This window comes from Lynx canadensis, chromosome B4 (genome assembly GCF_007474595.2).
Source record: "Lynx canadensis isolate LIC74 chromosome B4, mLynCan4.pri.v2, whole genome shotgun sequence".
Lineage (NCBI taxonomy): Eukaryota > Metazoa > Chordata > Mammalia > Carnivora > Felidae > Lynx > Lynx canadensis.
Genome location: NC_044309.1, coordinates 53,440,489 through 53,456,109, shown reverse-complemented (window position 1 = coordinate 53,456,109; position 15,621 = coordinate 53,440,489). Strand labels below are relative to the sequence as shown.

The 15,621-nt window shown below is 35.1% G+C and overlaps 1 protein-coding gene across 1 annotated transcript in view; it reads right to left on the bottom strand.

Annotated features, from left to right (window-relative positions):
• The window catches only part of SLCO1C1 (solute carrier organic anion transporter family member 1C1), a 63,009-nt gene that overhangs the window by 41,516 nt on the left and 5,872 nt on the right, over positions 1 to 15,621 (bottom strand). The window contains exons 4-5 of the mRNA XM_032593917.1: positions 14,495 to 14,636; positions 3,061 to 3,193 (exon numbers count right to left, since the gene is read on the bottom strand). Of these exons, the coding sequence (XP_032449808.1) occupies positions 3,061 to 3,193; positions 14,495 to 14,636 (275 nt within the window). The remainder of the gene's footprint in view (positions 1 to 3,060; positions 3,194 to 14,494; positions 14,637 to 15,621) is intronic.

Sequence of the window (15,621 nt, the reverse complement as noted above, 5' to 3'; positions counted from 1 at the left end):
GAAGGTGAAGTTGCAATTGTGTGCAACCTTACTATTCAAGGTGAAGTCTGCAGACCAACAGCATCAGCTGAATCTCAAACCCTACCGAAGAACTACTAAATCAGAATCTTTATTCTACCAAGAGCTTCAGGTGACACAAATGTCCACCAAAGTTTGAGAAACAACCTTGACAGCCTCTGCTATTCCCCCTTACATTTTCCCCTTGCTTGTCCTACTTCAGCCACACAGGCCTCCCTGCTGTTTACCCACATGCCAGATTCCCTCCTGCTGCAGGAACTTTATATTCATTATTCAATCAGCACAGAATCTTTCTTCCCCACGTGTCTGCATGGCTCTCTCCTTCATCTCTTTCAGTCTTTCCCAAGGGTCATCATATGGGTGAGCCATCCCCTCATAACCCTACTTTAAACTGCAACCCTTCCTCCCCGCAACATACTCCTTATGTGTCTTCAGAAGGTTATTTTTGTATATAGCACTTAACATTATCTGGAATACTGTATCATTATTTATTTCTTTATTATCTGTCTCCTTCTCATAAGATCCAAGAGAACAGAGATTTTTTTGTCTCTACTCTATCCGCATTACCTAGAAAAACCACCAATATATATATTTTAAATTTATGATTCAGGTGAGCTCACACACATAAAGCTAAACACAGTCTGTTCATGGTAGCCCCTCAATAATTGATATCCATGATCAGTGTTATGTTTTGCTGGAAATCAAAAGTATTTCTGCTAGGCAGAAGAGTACAGTGGTCTCCTGGAGATCAAAAATGACATTTGGACAATTGTCCAAATAATACTGTGAAAAGTTAAAAAGAAGTTATTATAATAACCCTTAGTAGATAGTAAACTTCATGGGTAAAAATTGTGCACATATATTTTTGTTTAATTTCATTTTGTTTTTTTCTCACTGAAGTAGCTCCATTACATGGCACAGTACCAGGCCAATGCAGACACTAAATAATAAATAAACAAATATAACTTTAAACATACAAAAAATTAGTGTCTAATAATTTGTCTTTGACCCTTTGGCAACCTTTGATAACCCTAGCCTGGCTGCCTGGCTGGTCTTTTTCTGATTTTCTTTTACTAGAAAAAAGAAAAATCTTTTACTAGAAAATTTTACTTCTTTTACTGGAAAACTTCAAATACTAGTAAAGTCAACATTCACTTGGCATCTAAAATTTGCAATTATGTAAGCACCTAGGCATTCATGTGTGAACTCGCTCTTTTGCTTGACTCCTAAAAGATTCTACTCAAATTACTAAGATCCCTGTGGAAATGCTTTGTTGCTATTTACCACTTTTGTGATCTTGAGGTTTTGGCTTTTGATTAAGGGGAAATAGAATGTTTTATATTTGTCACTAACTTGAGGTGACAAAATTATTAATCTGAAGACAACCCATTACTTGTCTCTGGTTAAAACCAGGTGGCTTAATGATCTAAGAAGGTCTCATAACAATACATAACAATAATGACACAGTTACTAGATACATGAGGAAACTTAGTAAGCATTTTACCTGTGTCATCTCATTTAATATTTGCAATATTATAAGCTAGGTATTATTTTTAATACTTATAATACCTATTTTTAATATGCATAAACTGAGGCCTGGAAAGCTTAAGTAACATGTCCAAGGTCATACAGAAAAGACCCACTGCACAATGAGTTATGTCAAGAGTCATAGATTTATTTATCCTCTGCAACTACTTTCTAATTTTATGTTTTTAAGTAACGGAATTCTCCCACCCCCCACCTGGCAAACTGTTGCATGGGGGTTCAGTGACTAGAACAGATAGTAGTGTCACAGCTATTGATCAAGCAGGGATTAGGCAGAGTGAAGATCCATTTCCTTAGCCTTTTCCTTTGCTTGCTGTTTTTCCATTGACTCCAAATGGCACCTTTGTAGAACCTCAGTGATCCAAGGAAAACTTCTGCCTCATGAAAAGGAGGCTGGATAGGTGTTCAAAGAGTAGGCAGAAGTTCTGAAAACACCGATCTCTCTCCAAGTAAAAATGAAGGGGCCAGGGAAACTATCCAAATAAGTACAAGAGATCCCACTCAGAGGATTCTGTGCACTATCTTTATAGATTGACCACAGAGGTAAAAATCTGACTATATTTATATAGTAACTTGGGAATCCAAGAAAACGTTTGTACTATATCATACCTAAGTCTCTATAGCTCTAAAATGTCATGATACAATGATCTAGAGTGAACAGTATCAAAGTATTATTTGATATATAATTTTAAAAAACTATTATCTTGCTTCAAAACCTCTAGGTAGTCACTTCTCTCAGTTGGCAATAGGTAACCATGGATAAGGAAGGCAACATAGATATGCATGAAGTCAGAATACTTGTTTTAGGATTCCAGTTCTATAATTATAGGACACCTAACCTTGAAAAAGTTGACTAAGTCATGATCATTAGTCCTAAAATAAAAAGACAAACTATGCTCTTCTACTTCACAGGTAAAGGTGAAATGATATAAAGATGGTGGAAAATCTTTGGAACTACTAAAGTTGTATGCAAGTACTAACAAACTTAGTAGCAAAAGTAGCAAAAGCAGACTTCGGGGTTAAAGGATACCAACAACCTATACCTACTGAAAAAGTTCTACGAGATAGTATTTGGACACTGAATAGCTATTTGAATTGATAAAATACCTTAGTCAATGATCTGCCAGTCAAGTGACCCAGCATATTGTCAGAAGCATTCATTCATTACCCATTTGACATCTACCACAATACATTAATTTTTTACTTATTTTGTCTCCCCAGATAAATTATTTGAATGAAGACATAGAGTGAAATTTCCCTTTAGTTTTTGCTGACATCGATACATAGCTGTATATCAATTTTTTACAGATTATTAAATTTTAAGCAAACTTGTAAGTATTCTGAATTTTTTCCCAGAGGATATAACAAAAATAAGGTATAAATCATCATGCTTTAAGCCATGTGTGATTTTCTTAAATTTAAACAATTAATTGTAATTATAAAAAGGGAGCAATACAGTTGGTTAAATCAAGAAAAAGATAATTGCTTTAGACTTACTGCTGCATGAAGAACTGAGGCATTGCAATGAGCAGTGTTCCAACTCCCATGATTAGGCACCCTGTTCCGATTATTTTTGGCCTGTGAAGTTTGGCTCCAAAGTAGCTAACAAATGTTATAACTAAGAGATTCCCTTCAGATAAAGAAGAAAATGTGCATCAGTTAGATAAATTAGAAAAAGTCATCAGCATATTAAATGCACGAATGTCTATAGCGGTTCTGGCAATTCTTTGTTTTAACTAAACTGTCTCCCCACCATCCTTCCCATCCTTTCTCTCTTCTCTTTAATCTGAGATGACTGTTGAAATTGTCTCCATGCTCATTACTTCAATTATTTCATCCATTTATCAAAATACTTTAATTATCAACACAACTACCTCATTGTCATCTACCCTGATTATTTGTCCTTTTAAAAGTGTTTTAACAGTAAATCAAATTGTAGAAGAGTTCCTTTAGGTGTTCTCTTAAGTTTTCCTCAATGATTTTGAAGTGAACCTTATTACTGTTTTTTCATTCATTAATATTTTTTATTAAAACTTGTCAGTTTCCCATTTGCTCTTAAAACATACATTACAAATTCTTGCTTCAGCAGATATTCCTTCTAAAAAAAGTATGATAAACACAACTGTACCTCACTTTATGAAATCAAATTATGAAATTCATATTAGTACAAAAAAGAATTTTTCTGCAAGTAGAAGTCATGCTTTTTGAAAATGTCTCTAGAGAAGCATATGATAAATTACTTTTAGTTGATGATGGTGATGAGTGATTAAATATGCTTTAGGGAAAACGTCCTCATATTTTGCTGTACACAAAAACGCTGAAAGGTGGTGGTGACAGTAACAGAAACCTTAAAAATGCAGTATCTTGGAAGCTCCCAACAGATTCTGATTCTATGGATCTAGGGGTAGGTCAAGAAATCTGCATTTTTAAAACTAGCTCATATGTGCTGATGGAGATGGTTCCTGAAATATGGTTTGATAAACATTGTTTAGAATCTTAGATTTCAAAAGGCTTAAAGTTTCAGTTCTTTGCATTTGGAATAGTCTTTAAAATCTTCAGTGCTAGATAGAGTAAGAACTTAGCAATTCCCCAGCAATTGATTGTGATGGCTGATGGATAGTGCGGCTTTGAAGCTTTCTTCGATGTTTCCAATTTTCGAGCAAGACTGTGTTTGCTTACATCTGTAAGCAATCATCTAATTTACTACTGTTTGTTCACATTGCCAGCTTTAGTCAAGTGCAAAAAGAGTAGCAATTTTTATAGACTTGAGGACAATAATGACAGTGAGAAAATTAGCTTGCACAGTGGCTCTAGGTTTTATGGCTTCAGAAAGAATTAAACTTGTTTTAATTTTCACAGGGGAAAAATATTGAGTATGAGATTTCTCATTCGGTATTTAAGCATTTAGTAGAAGAAACTTTGTATCATATTACATTGATAATTATGTCCATACTTTTGTTAATGTGTCACAGTGAATAAGCCAAAGTAAAGTAAAAGCTGACCTTCAGTTATAGGTAATGTATCCCTGCAACCAACATTACCTATTCTCCCCAACTCCCACACTACCAACACTTCACAATAAAGAACTCATGTTTACAGACTGTTTTTGTGTTACATTAGTGAGTATGCCAAAGAGTACATAATACCATTTTAACATCTATGATATCTATAGTGTTTTTGCTTTCTTTACTTTGTATCACTCTGAGTTCTCAGAAGATACACATAGAAAATAAATGGCAATAAGTAATCTCTAAAAAACTAAATTGGATATCAAAATTCTTTCACATTTACTATCACTAGCTCCTGAAAAAGACAACAGATCTAGAGTGTTTTAAAATGGTTTTACCAAGCTTTTAAGGAACAGATTCTCCCCACCTTCTCTTTCTTCCTTTCTCTCAACACACACACACACACACACACACACACACACACACACACACACACAGTACTTAGATAACAGAAAAGAAAGCCATCCAACTCATAAGACTTATATACCCTTGAAACCAAAACTAGACAAGGACAATGAAAGAAAAAACCAAATGCAATTTGTTCCAGAAGTGCAAGGGTACCACCAAATAAGATAAAAATATATATATTAATTCAATCATTGTATTAAATTAAAGAAGGAGAAAAATTCCATGGTTATCCTAACAGATGTAGTAAATGCATCCAATATAATTAACCACTCATTTATGATAAGAAAAATATTTGAGCATATTAACTTTGAAAGTATATCTACCAGGCACACCTGGGTAGCTAAGTCGCTTAAGTGTTCACCTTTTGATTTTAGCTCAGGTCATGATGTCATGGTTTGCGAGATCAAGCCCCACGTAGGGCTCTGCACTGACAGTGTGGAGTCTGCTTGGAATTCTCTCTCTCTCTTTGTCCCTCCTTCACTCATGCTAATTGATTAAACATTTTTTTTTAAATAAAGTGTATCTACCATATTACACTGCACACATATTACTTAATGGTAAATTTGTAAAAGCATTTTCATTAAGGTCACATATGAGGAAAGAATGCCCATTGTCACTGCTTCTATTTAAGATAGTACTGAAGCCAAGGAAATAAGGCAAAAACAAACAACAGATCTAAGAATTGGAAAGAATAATATAAAACTGACTTCTGTCTCAGACAATATGATTGTCCATTCAGAAAACTCTACTATAGACATCTATAGACAATTAAAATGACACACATTTATACTATAAAGAATCCTGGGGCACCTGGGTGGTTTAGTTGGTTAAGTGTCTGACTCTTGGTTTCAGCTCAGGTTATGATCTCATAGTTGGTGAGTTGGTGCTGCTAAGCATAGAACCTGCTTGGGATTCTCTCTCTCCCTCTCTCTCTCTACCCTTTCACTGGTTGCTCTCTTTCAAAATAAATAAATAAACTTAAAAAAAGGAAAAAAAAAAAAGAAAATCCTAAAGACTGCATAAAACTACTAGAAATAATAAATAAATGCAGTAAAGTAACAGGAAACAAAATAAATAACCAGAAATTGGTAGCATTTCTATACAATAATGACAAAAGAGAAGAAAAGAGAAATTTTTTTTTTCAACGTTTATTTTTTTTTGGGACAGAGAGAGACAGAGCATGAACGGGGGAGGGGCAGAGAGAGAGGGAGACACAGAATGGGAAGCAGGCTCCAGGCTCTGAGCCATCAGCCCAGAGCCTGATGCGGGGCTCGAACTCACGGACCGCGAGATCGTGACCTGGCTGAAGTCGGACGCTTAACCGACTGCGCCACCCAGGCACCCCAAGAAAAGAGAAATTTTTAAAAGAACACTATTTACAACTGGACTAAAAAGAATAAAATATGTAAGAATAAACTTAACCAAAGAAGCGAAAGAAGTATACTTCAAAAACCATAAAACACTGACGAAAGAAACTGAAGATGACAAGGATATCTGGGTGGCTCAATAGATTAAGTATCTGACCTTAGTTTTGGCTCAGGTCATGATCTGATGGTTCATGAGTTCAAGCCCCAAGCCGGGCTCTGTGCTGACAATTGCAGAGCCTGCTTGGGATTGTGTGTCTCCCTCTCTCTCTGTCTCTCCCCCACTCGTGGGCACGCTCTCTCTCAAAATAAACAAACATTTAAAACTGCTTTAAAAAAAACAAATTGAAGATGACAAAAACAAATGGAAAGATATTCCATGCTCATAGATGGGAATAATTAATATCATTAAAATATTCATATTACCCAAAGCAATCTACAGACTCAATGCAATCCTTGTCAAAATACCAACACCGTTTTTCACAAAACAAGAGAAAATAATACTAAAATTTGTATGGAGCCACAGAAGACTAGTGATCTTGAGAAAGAAGTACAAAACTGGATGTATCACAAAGTAGATTTCAAGATAACTACAAAACTGTAGCAATCAAAATAGCATGGTATTGGCACAAAAAATAGACACAGAGATCAAAAGAACAGAATAGACATCCCAGAAATAAACACAATTAAATGGTCAATTAATTCACAACAAAGGTAGCAGAAATATATAATGGGGAAGACAGTCTCTTCTATAAATGGTATTGGAAAAACTGGACAGCCATATGTAAAAGAATGGAACTGAACCACTTTTTAATACCATACATCCAAATAAACTCAAAATGGATTAAAGACCTAAATTTGAGATCTGAAACAATAAAAGTCCTAGAAGAGAACACAGGTAGTAATTTCTCTGACATTGGTTGTAGCAAGATTTTTCTAGATCTGTCTCCTCATGTAAAGGAAACAAAAACTAAAATAAACTATTGGAACTATATAAAAATAAAAAGTATTTACACAGGAAAGGGAACCATCAACAAAACAAAAGATAACCTGCTGAAGGGGAGAAAATATTTGCAAATGATATATCTGACAAGGGTTAATATCCAAAATACATAAAGAATTTATATAACTCAACACCAAAAAAAATCTGATTAAAATATGGGCAGAGGAGCTGAATAGACATTTTTCCAAAGAAGACACACAGATGGCCAACAGACACATGAAAAGATACTCAACATCAGTAATCATCAGGGAAATGTAAATTAAAACCACAATGAGATATCCCCTTACACCAGTTAGAATGGCAACTATCAAAATGACAAAAAATAAGTGTTGGCAAGGATGTGGAGAAAAAGAAAACCTCATGCACTGTTGGTGGGAAGGAAAATTGGTACAGCCATGGTAGAAAATAGTATGGAGGTTCCTCAAAAAATTAAAAACAAAAATACCACAAGAACAAATAATTTTACTGTTGTGTATTTATCCAAAGAAAATGAAAACCCTGATTAAAAAAGATGTATGCACCCTTATGTTTATTGTAGCAGTATTTACAATCTCCAAGATATGGAAGCAACCCAGATGTCCATTCATAAATGAATGGATAAAGGAGGTGCACACACACACACACACACACACACACACACACACAGGAATATTATGCAGCCATATAAAGGACAAGACTGTGCCATTTAGGACAATATGGATGGACCTAGTAGGTATAATGGTAAGTGAAATAAGTCAGACTGAGAAAGAAAAATACCATATGATTCTACTCATAAGTGAAATCTTAAAAAAATGAACAAAAAGCAGAATCAGACCTTTAAATACAAACTGATGGTTGCCAGAGGGGAAGGATGGTTGGGCAACATGGATGAAGGGAAGAGGGAGACACAGTCTTCTTGTTATGCAATGAATAAGTCATGGGAATAAAAGGCACAGCACAAGGAATACAGTCAATAATACTGCAGTAGTGATATAATGGAAGAGATGGTAGCCACACTTGTGGTGAACACAACATAAAGTATAAACATGCCAAATCACTAAGTTGTACACCTGAAACTAAGGTACTATTGTGTGTCACCTATAAATTTTTTTTAAAAAAATTAACATAAATTCAACAAGGTTTCTGCATAAATATTATATTAGATATTAACATTGTTCTAATATTCCAGGAATTGCTAAATAGAAAATGTAACAGAAGACTATTGTTGTAAAAACAATGATTAGAGGGAACTTTAGAGCAATGAATGCATATATTAGAAAAGAAGAAAAATTTAAAACCAGTAATCTAAGTTTCCACCTAGAAAATTAGAAAAAGAAGAGCCAATTAAATCCAAATGAGGCAGAAGACATAATAAAAATTACAGCAGAAATAAATGAAATTGAGCACAGAAACTCAGAAGAGAAAATCAACAAAACCAAAAGATGATTCTTTGAAAAGATCAATGAAATCAATAAACCTCATGGGGCTCCTGGGTGGCTCAGTTGTTTGGGTGTCCAACTTCAGTTTGGGCCATGATCTTGCAGTTTGTGAGTTAGAACCCCATGTTGGGCTCTGTGCTGACAGCTCAGAGCCTGCTTGGGATTTTGTGTCTCCCTCTCTCTCTCTGCCCCTCCCTACTTGTGCTCACTCATGCTCTCTCTCTCTCTCTCTCTCTCAAAAAAATAATAAACATTAAAAATTTTTTAATAAAATGTATTTTTTAAATAAAAATATAAACCTATAGTCATGCTCACCAAGAAGAAAACAGAGAAGATTCTAATTACTAATACCAGAAATGAAAAGGGAGACACTACTACAAACTTCATGGACATTAAATAATAAAGGAGGGGCGCCTGGGTGGCTCAGTGGGTTAGCTTTTGACTTCAGCTCAGATCATGATCTCAGGTTTGTGAGTTTGAGGCCCACAAAGGGGTCTGTGGTGACAGTTCGGAGCCTGAAACCTGCTTTGCATTCTGTGTCTCCCTCTCTCTCTGTCCCTCTACTGTTCACACTCTGTCTCTTTCAAAAAATAATGAACTTAAAAAAAATTTTTTTAAAGATAGCAAAGGAGTATTATGAACATTTCTATGCCTACAAATTTGATAACCTAAATAAAATAGACCTATTTCTTGAAGGACACAATCTGCCAAATTTCCCTAAGAAGAAATAGATAATATAAACAGGCCCGTATCTATTAAAGAAATTGAACCAATAATTAATGACCCTCTAAAACAGAAAGCACAGACTCCAAAAGATTCACTAGTGGATTTTACCCAGCACGTAATGAAGAAAGTATACCAATTTTCTATAATCTCTTTCAAAAGATATAAGCAGAGGGGAAATTTCCTAAGTCATTTCCATGAGGCCAACATTGCCCTAATACTAATATTTCTCATGAACACAGGTAGAAAATTCCTCAACAAAATATTAGCAAATATTAGCAAATCACATCCAACAATATACAGAATTATATACCATGACCAAGTGGGATTTTTCGCAGGTATATAAGGCTAGTTAAACATTAGAAATTGTATTAATATAATCTAGCACATCAACAGGCTAAAGAAGAAAAATCACATGCTCGTATCAGTAGATGCAGAAAAGCACTTGACCAAAATCCAACAACCATTCGTGATAAAAATTCAATAAACATGGAAGAGACACAAATTTCCTCAATTTGACAAAGAATATCTACAAAAATATATAGCTAACATCATACTTAATGATGAAAAACTCAAAGCTTCCCACTAAGATCAGGTACAAAGCAAGAATGTCCCATCTCACTATTACTTTTCATTACTGTATTGGAGTCCTACTTAATACAACAGGACAAGGAAAAGAAGCAAGGGTACACAGACTTGGAAGGAAAAAATAAAAGTGTTTTCATTCCCAGAAGATATGATCATCTATGTACAAAATCCAAAAGAACTGACAAAGGAACTTCTGAAACTAACAAATGATTATAGCAGGATTGCAAGCTACAAGGTTAATACACAAAAGTCAACTGCTTTTCTACATGCCAGCAATGAACAAATGAACTTGAAAAACCATTTACCTTATCATCCCCAAAATGAAATGCTTAGGTATAAATCTTAAAACATGTATGAGATATATGTGAGAAAAACTGAAAAACTCTGATGAAAGAAATCAAAGAACTAAGAAAACAGAGAGGCATTCCATGTTCATGGATAGGAAGACTTGGTATTATCAAGATGCCAGTTCTACTCAACTTGATCTATTGATTCAATCTCAGTCAAAATCCCAGGAAATTGTTTTGTGGATACTGACAAACTGACTTCTAAACTGACAACCTGGAGAGGCAAAAGACCCAGAATAGCCAACACAATATTGAAAAAGAACAAAGTTAAAGGATCGACACTACCAAACTTCAATATATACTATAGACCACATTAAACAAGACAGTATAACAGTGGTGAACGGATAGACAAATAGATGGTGGAACAGAATACACAGACCAGAAACAGACCTACATAAATGTAGTTAACTGATCCTTAACAAAGGAGCAAATGTAGTATGAGAGAGCAAGAATAATCCTTCCAACAAATGGTGCTGGAACAACTGGACATCCACATGCAATAAAATGAATTTAGACACAAATCTTACACTCTTCATAAAAATAAAGTCTAAATATATGACAGACCTAAATGTAAAATGCAAAACTATAAAACTTCTAGAATATAACTTAGGAGAAAAGCTAGATGACCTTAGGTTTAGTGATGACTTTTTAGATACAACATCAAAAGCATAATCTGTGACAAAAAAAATGGATAAGCTGGCCTTCATCAAAATTAAAAGTTTCTGCTCTGTGACAGATAATGAAAAGAGGATAAAAGGACAAGCCACAGACTGACAGAAGACACTTGCAAAAGTCATATCAGATAAAGGACTGTTATCAAAAATATTCAAAGAACACTTAAAACTCAATAATAAAGCACAGTGAGATTAAAAAATGGGCCAAATAACTTAACAGACAGGTTACCAAAAAAGATTTACAGATAGCAAATAAACACATGAAAAGATGTTGAACGTCATATAAGAGAACTGCAAATTGAGGTGCCAATTATATAACACTATGCACTTATTAGAATGACCAAAATCCAAAGTATAAAATGCTGGTGAGGGCATGGAGCAAAAGGAGCTCTTGTTCATTGCTGGTGAGAATGCAAAATGGCACAGAAGCTTTGGAAAACAATTGACAGTTTCTTAAAATACTAAACATATTTTTCCCCATATGATCCAGCAATTATGCTCTTTGGTATTTACCCAAAGAAGGTGAAAACATGTGCACACAAAAACCTGCCCAGGGATGTTTATAGCAGCGTTATTCATAGTTGCCAATGCTTTGAAACAATCAAGATGTCCTTCAGCGGATGAATGGATAAATAAACTAAAGCCTATCCAGAAAATGGATTATTATCCAGCACTAAAAAGAAATGAGCTATCCAGCTATGAAAATACTTGGTGGAACCCCAAATGCATATTACTAAGTGAAAGAAGCCAATTTGAAAAGGCTACATACTATATGACTCCAACTATATGACAATCTGGAAAAGGCAAAACTATGGAGACAGTAAAAAGATCAGTGGTTGCCAGAGGGTAGGGGAACATGATGAAAGAACAGGTAGAGCACAGGGATCTTTAGGGCAGGGAAAGTAGTTTGCATGGATATCTAGCATTATATATATATATATATATACACACACACACACACACACACACATACATACACATATATATATGTACGTATACGTATATATATGTGTATATATATATGTATATATGTGTATATATACATATATATATACACATAGATGTAGATAGATATAGATATAGATAGATAATGCTATATCTAGCATTATATATATATATATATATTTTTTTTCAATCCCTTAGAATATACAACACAAAGAGTGAACCTTAATACGAACTATGGTCTCTGAACGATAATGTTATGGTAGGTCCATCAGTTGTAACAAATATACCACTCTGGTGGGGGATGTTTTCATGGAGGAGGCTTTGTATAGGTAGGAGTAGGGTATATATGAGAAATCTCTGTACCTGCCACTTAATTTTGCTGTGAATCGAAAACTACTCTAAAAAACAAAGTTTTTATAATGTCTACATGAAGTTGATTAAATACTAAAATATGAAAAGCAAAACTTTTAAATATTTATAAGAATATATGGGAAAACTTTTGAAAGAAAGAGTATCTGGAAATATTAGGAAGTGATAATATAGAAAACATTTTATTTTCTTGGCAACTCTGCTGTTGCTGGAGAAAGACTTTGGTTTGAAAAAATACTTTACTTGGGAAAAAACTGAGTGCCAGGTGTGTGGACATTAGATAATAATGCCAACTGATGTCAAAGGATAAATGAGATTGTTCTGCAAAAAAGAAGAAATGGGAGCTAGAGACAAAGGTGATAGTGCATCCAGAATCCTGGAAGGAAGGAATGTGGAGAGAGGCAAGAGGAATAAATTAGGATTATGGTCAGGAAACCCACTTTTCTGAAAAACTGTGGATTGCAAACAACTGGAGAAAACCTAGTGATGTTTTGGAATAAAGGTTTGCAATGGAAGTGAGAGGATTTCAAAGCATTTTACTGTATCTAATTCAATAAACAGCTTCTATCCTTAGAATAGTCTGAAAGAATTAATATCAATTTATTCTCAGGGTCCTTTGTCACTTCTTGTGAAATGTTAGTACTCTGTATCAAATATAGGCTCTCTCAAGTTGCATTAGGACCTGGGGACTTAAGAAAAAGTTTGGACCATATTCTAAGTCTCTTCAGCTCTAAAATGTTTTTATACTATAATCTAGAGTGAGCAAGAAGTACCACTTGATATATAATGTTCTATCTGTTCATTCCTTCTTCTTTTTGTGTGATTTGTTCTTTCAATTAGAACTAGTTGCCTCTTTATACTCATTTCTTCCTGTGATTACGTGTGTCATCCTTATCTTGACTCTCCATGGCCCTTCATTCAGTTTAGGGCTATAGACAGGACAGGCATCAAGTACTACATCAACTATCTAGGCCTATCTACAGAATTTACTCAAGGGAGTGACATGATCAGATGTTTCAAACACTTGCTACAGAAAGTATGGCCCATTGAATAACAGCTTCATGTGATATGGGAGCCTGTTAGAAAGGCAGAGTCTTATTCCAATTTCTACAGACTCAGCATCAGCATTTTCACCAGGTTGCCCAGTTATTCGGATGTACATTAACATTTGATTAGTACTGACCTAAGCATTTCCATTTTTTTGATAGGATGATGAAAGAAGGATTTGGGAAGAAAACCCTGAAGGTAAAAGGTTACCTTTTCATTCTTTTAATTAGTTTTGTGATATTCAGAGTAAGAACAGAAATATACAGGATGAACTAAAAAAGTCATTGTTGAAGAGTTGAAAAATATTTCCTCTCATTTCTATAAGTTCACATGAGCTGAAACTGGAGCCATTAGAGCTTTTACTACATAAAGTATATATCTGAGTCCCAAGGTAGTAAGGACCCCAATTCTTTGTTTATTTTAACAAAGAATTACAGCCTTGTACCTTATCAATTCAGGAAGCTCTAGGTGGAATTACACTCTTTAAAGTACTTCCAACACAGTGACTAAAATCATTTGGTCTTTTCAAGTGCCAAGAGGAAGTCTATAGTCAAATGCTACCCAAAGACACATGAGAGTAGAAGTTTTCTTGCCTGCTTTGCTCTACTGTTCTCGTTAATAGGATTTTTTTCTAGGTCACTGGGCAGAAAACTTCTTTTATGGTTTCACTTCTTAAATCATTACAATAAAGATTTGTACAACCCATGTGAATTCTTCCAAATTTTGAATCACAGGGCTTTCAGGATATAGAACTCTTCTGTAAAGACAGTTCCTGAATATCTTTAACTCAAAATCCCAATAGCATCTCACCCTCTCCTCTAGGAAAGTCTCTAACTCTGATTGGAAACTCTGAATTGTGTGTCATATAATAGTGAACACCTGGCCTCCACTGTAACAGGTCCTAGTAAATTCTGTCTAAACATGAATTTACAGAGAGAGTCTGATCCTAGCAACAACAGAATGTAGTGAGGATGTCATTTAGTAACGCCTAGAAGACCTTGTACTTAAAAGTAAAGCCATGTATCTGCAATACCTACCGATTTCAAAACTACCATCAATAACTCCCACCAGTGAAGAGGGGATATCAAACCTTCTCTCTATCTGAGTGATGGTGCTCTTCAGATAGCCTTCTGCCAACGCTTTGGCAAAGTAAACGAAAGACAAGGCACCCAAAAATACCTGGAAAATATGACAAGTCACACTTAGTCTGACTCCAGCTTGACATACATGTGGAAACTTCCTAAACAAGCAGACAAACAAGAATGCAAACCAAGAACAATCTAACAAGCTTGTTACCACTGAAGATTTCTCTCAAGGATGGGTACAGGCTTTCTTCAGCCTCAAGCTCATGCAAATTCCTAAAAATACAAATTCTGAAATATATTTTATTCAGAATGTATATTGAATTCTGCTTTTTCCCTTCTTTCCACCCCCTCCCCTCAAGGATACTTGAAGGAGTCCTGGCTTTGAAAAAAAGATCCACTGTATGGTGAAGCAAAGAGTGGAAGGAACCATACATAGGTAAGAAAATAAAACAAGGATATAATCAAACACTTAACATCTTATCAAGTCTAGTACTCATGACTGTTTCACAGTCATAGCAGGAACATAGCAGACCAAAAAAAGTACAACTACTATCCTTGTGCTTGAGTTCATATTCAAGTTAAATTCATTCTCAAATGAATGTTTTTTTAATAGCTGGCTTATGTATTTTGCCAGACCTGAGTCTGTGATGGAATATCCATAGAATAGATGAGCATTTGTATGAAAACACACACATATATTTGCTAAGCGAATGTTTGGTACAAAGAAAGAACAGGAACTTGGGAGTCACACTGAGCACCATTTAAAAAGCGACGCTAGGGGCGCGCCTGGGTGGCTCAGTCGGTTAAGCGGCTGACTTCAGCACAGGTCATGATCTCTGGGTCCGTGAGTTCAAGCCCCACGTTGGGCTCTGTGCTGACAGCTCAGAGCCTGGAGCCTGTTTCAGATTCTGTGTCTCCCTCTCTCTGACCCTCCCCTGTTCATGCTCTGTCTCTCCCTGTCTCAAAAATAAATAAAACGTTAAAAAAATTTTTTAAAAATAAAAAAAATAAATAAAAAGCAATGCTACCCTTTACTGTGCAGCAAGGAAAGTTCAAAATTTTCATTTACAAAATGGGAA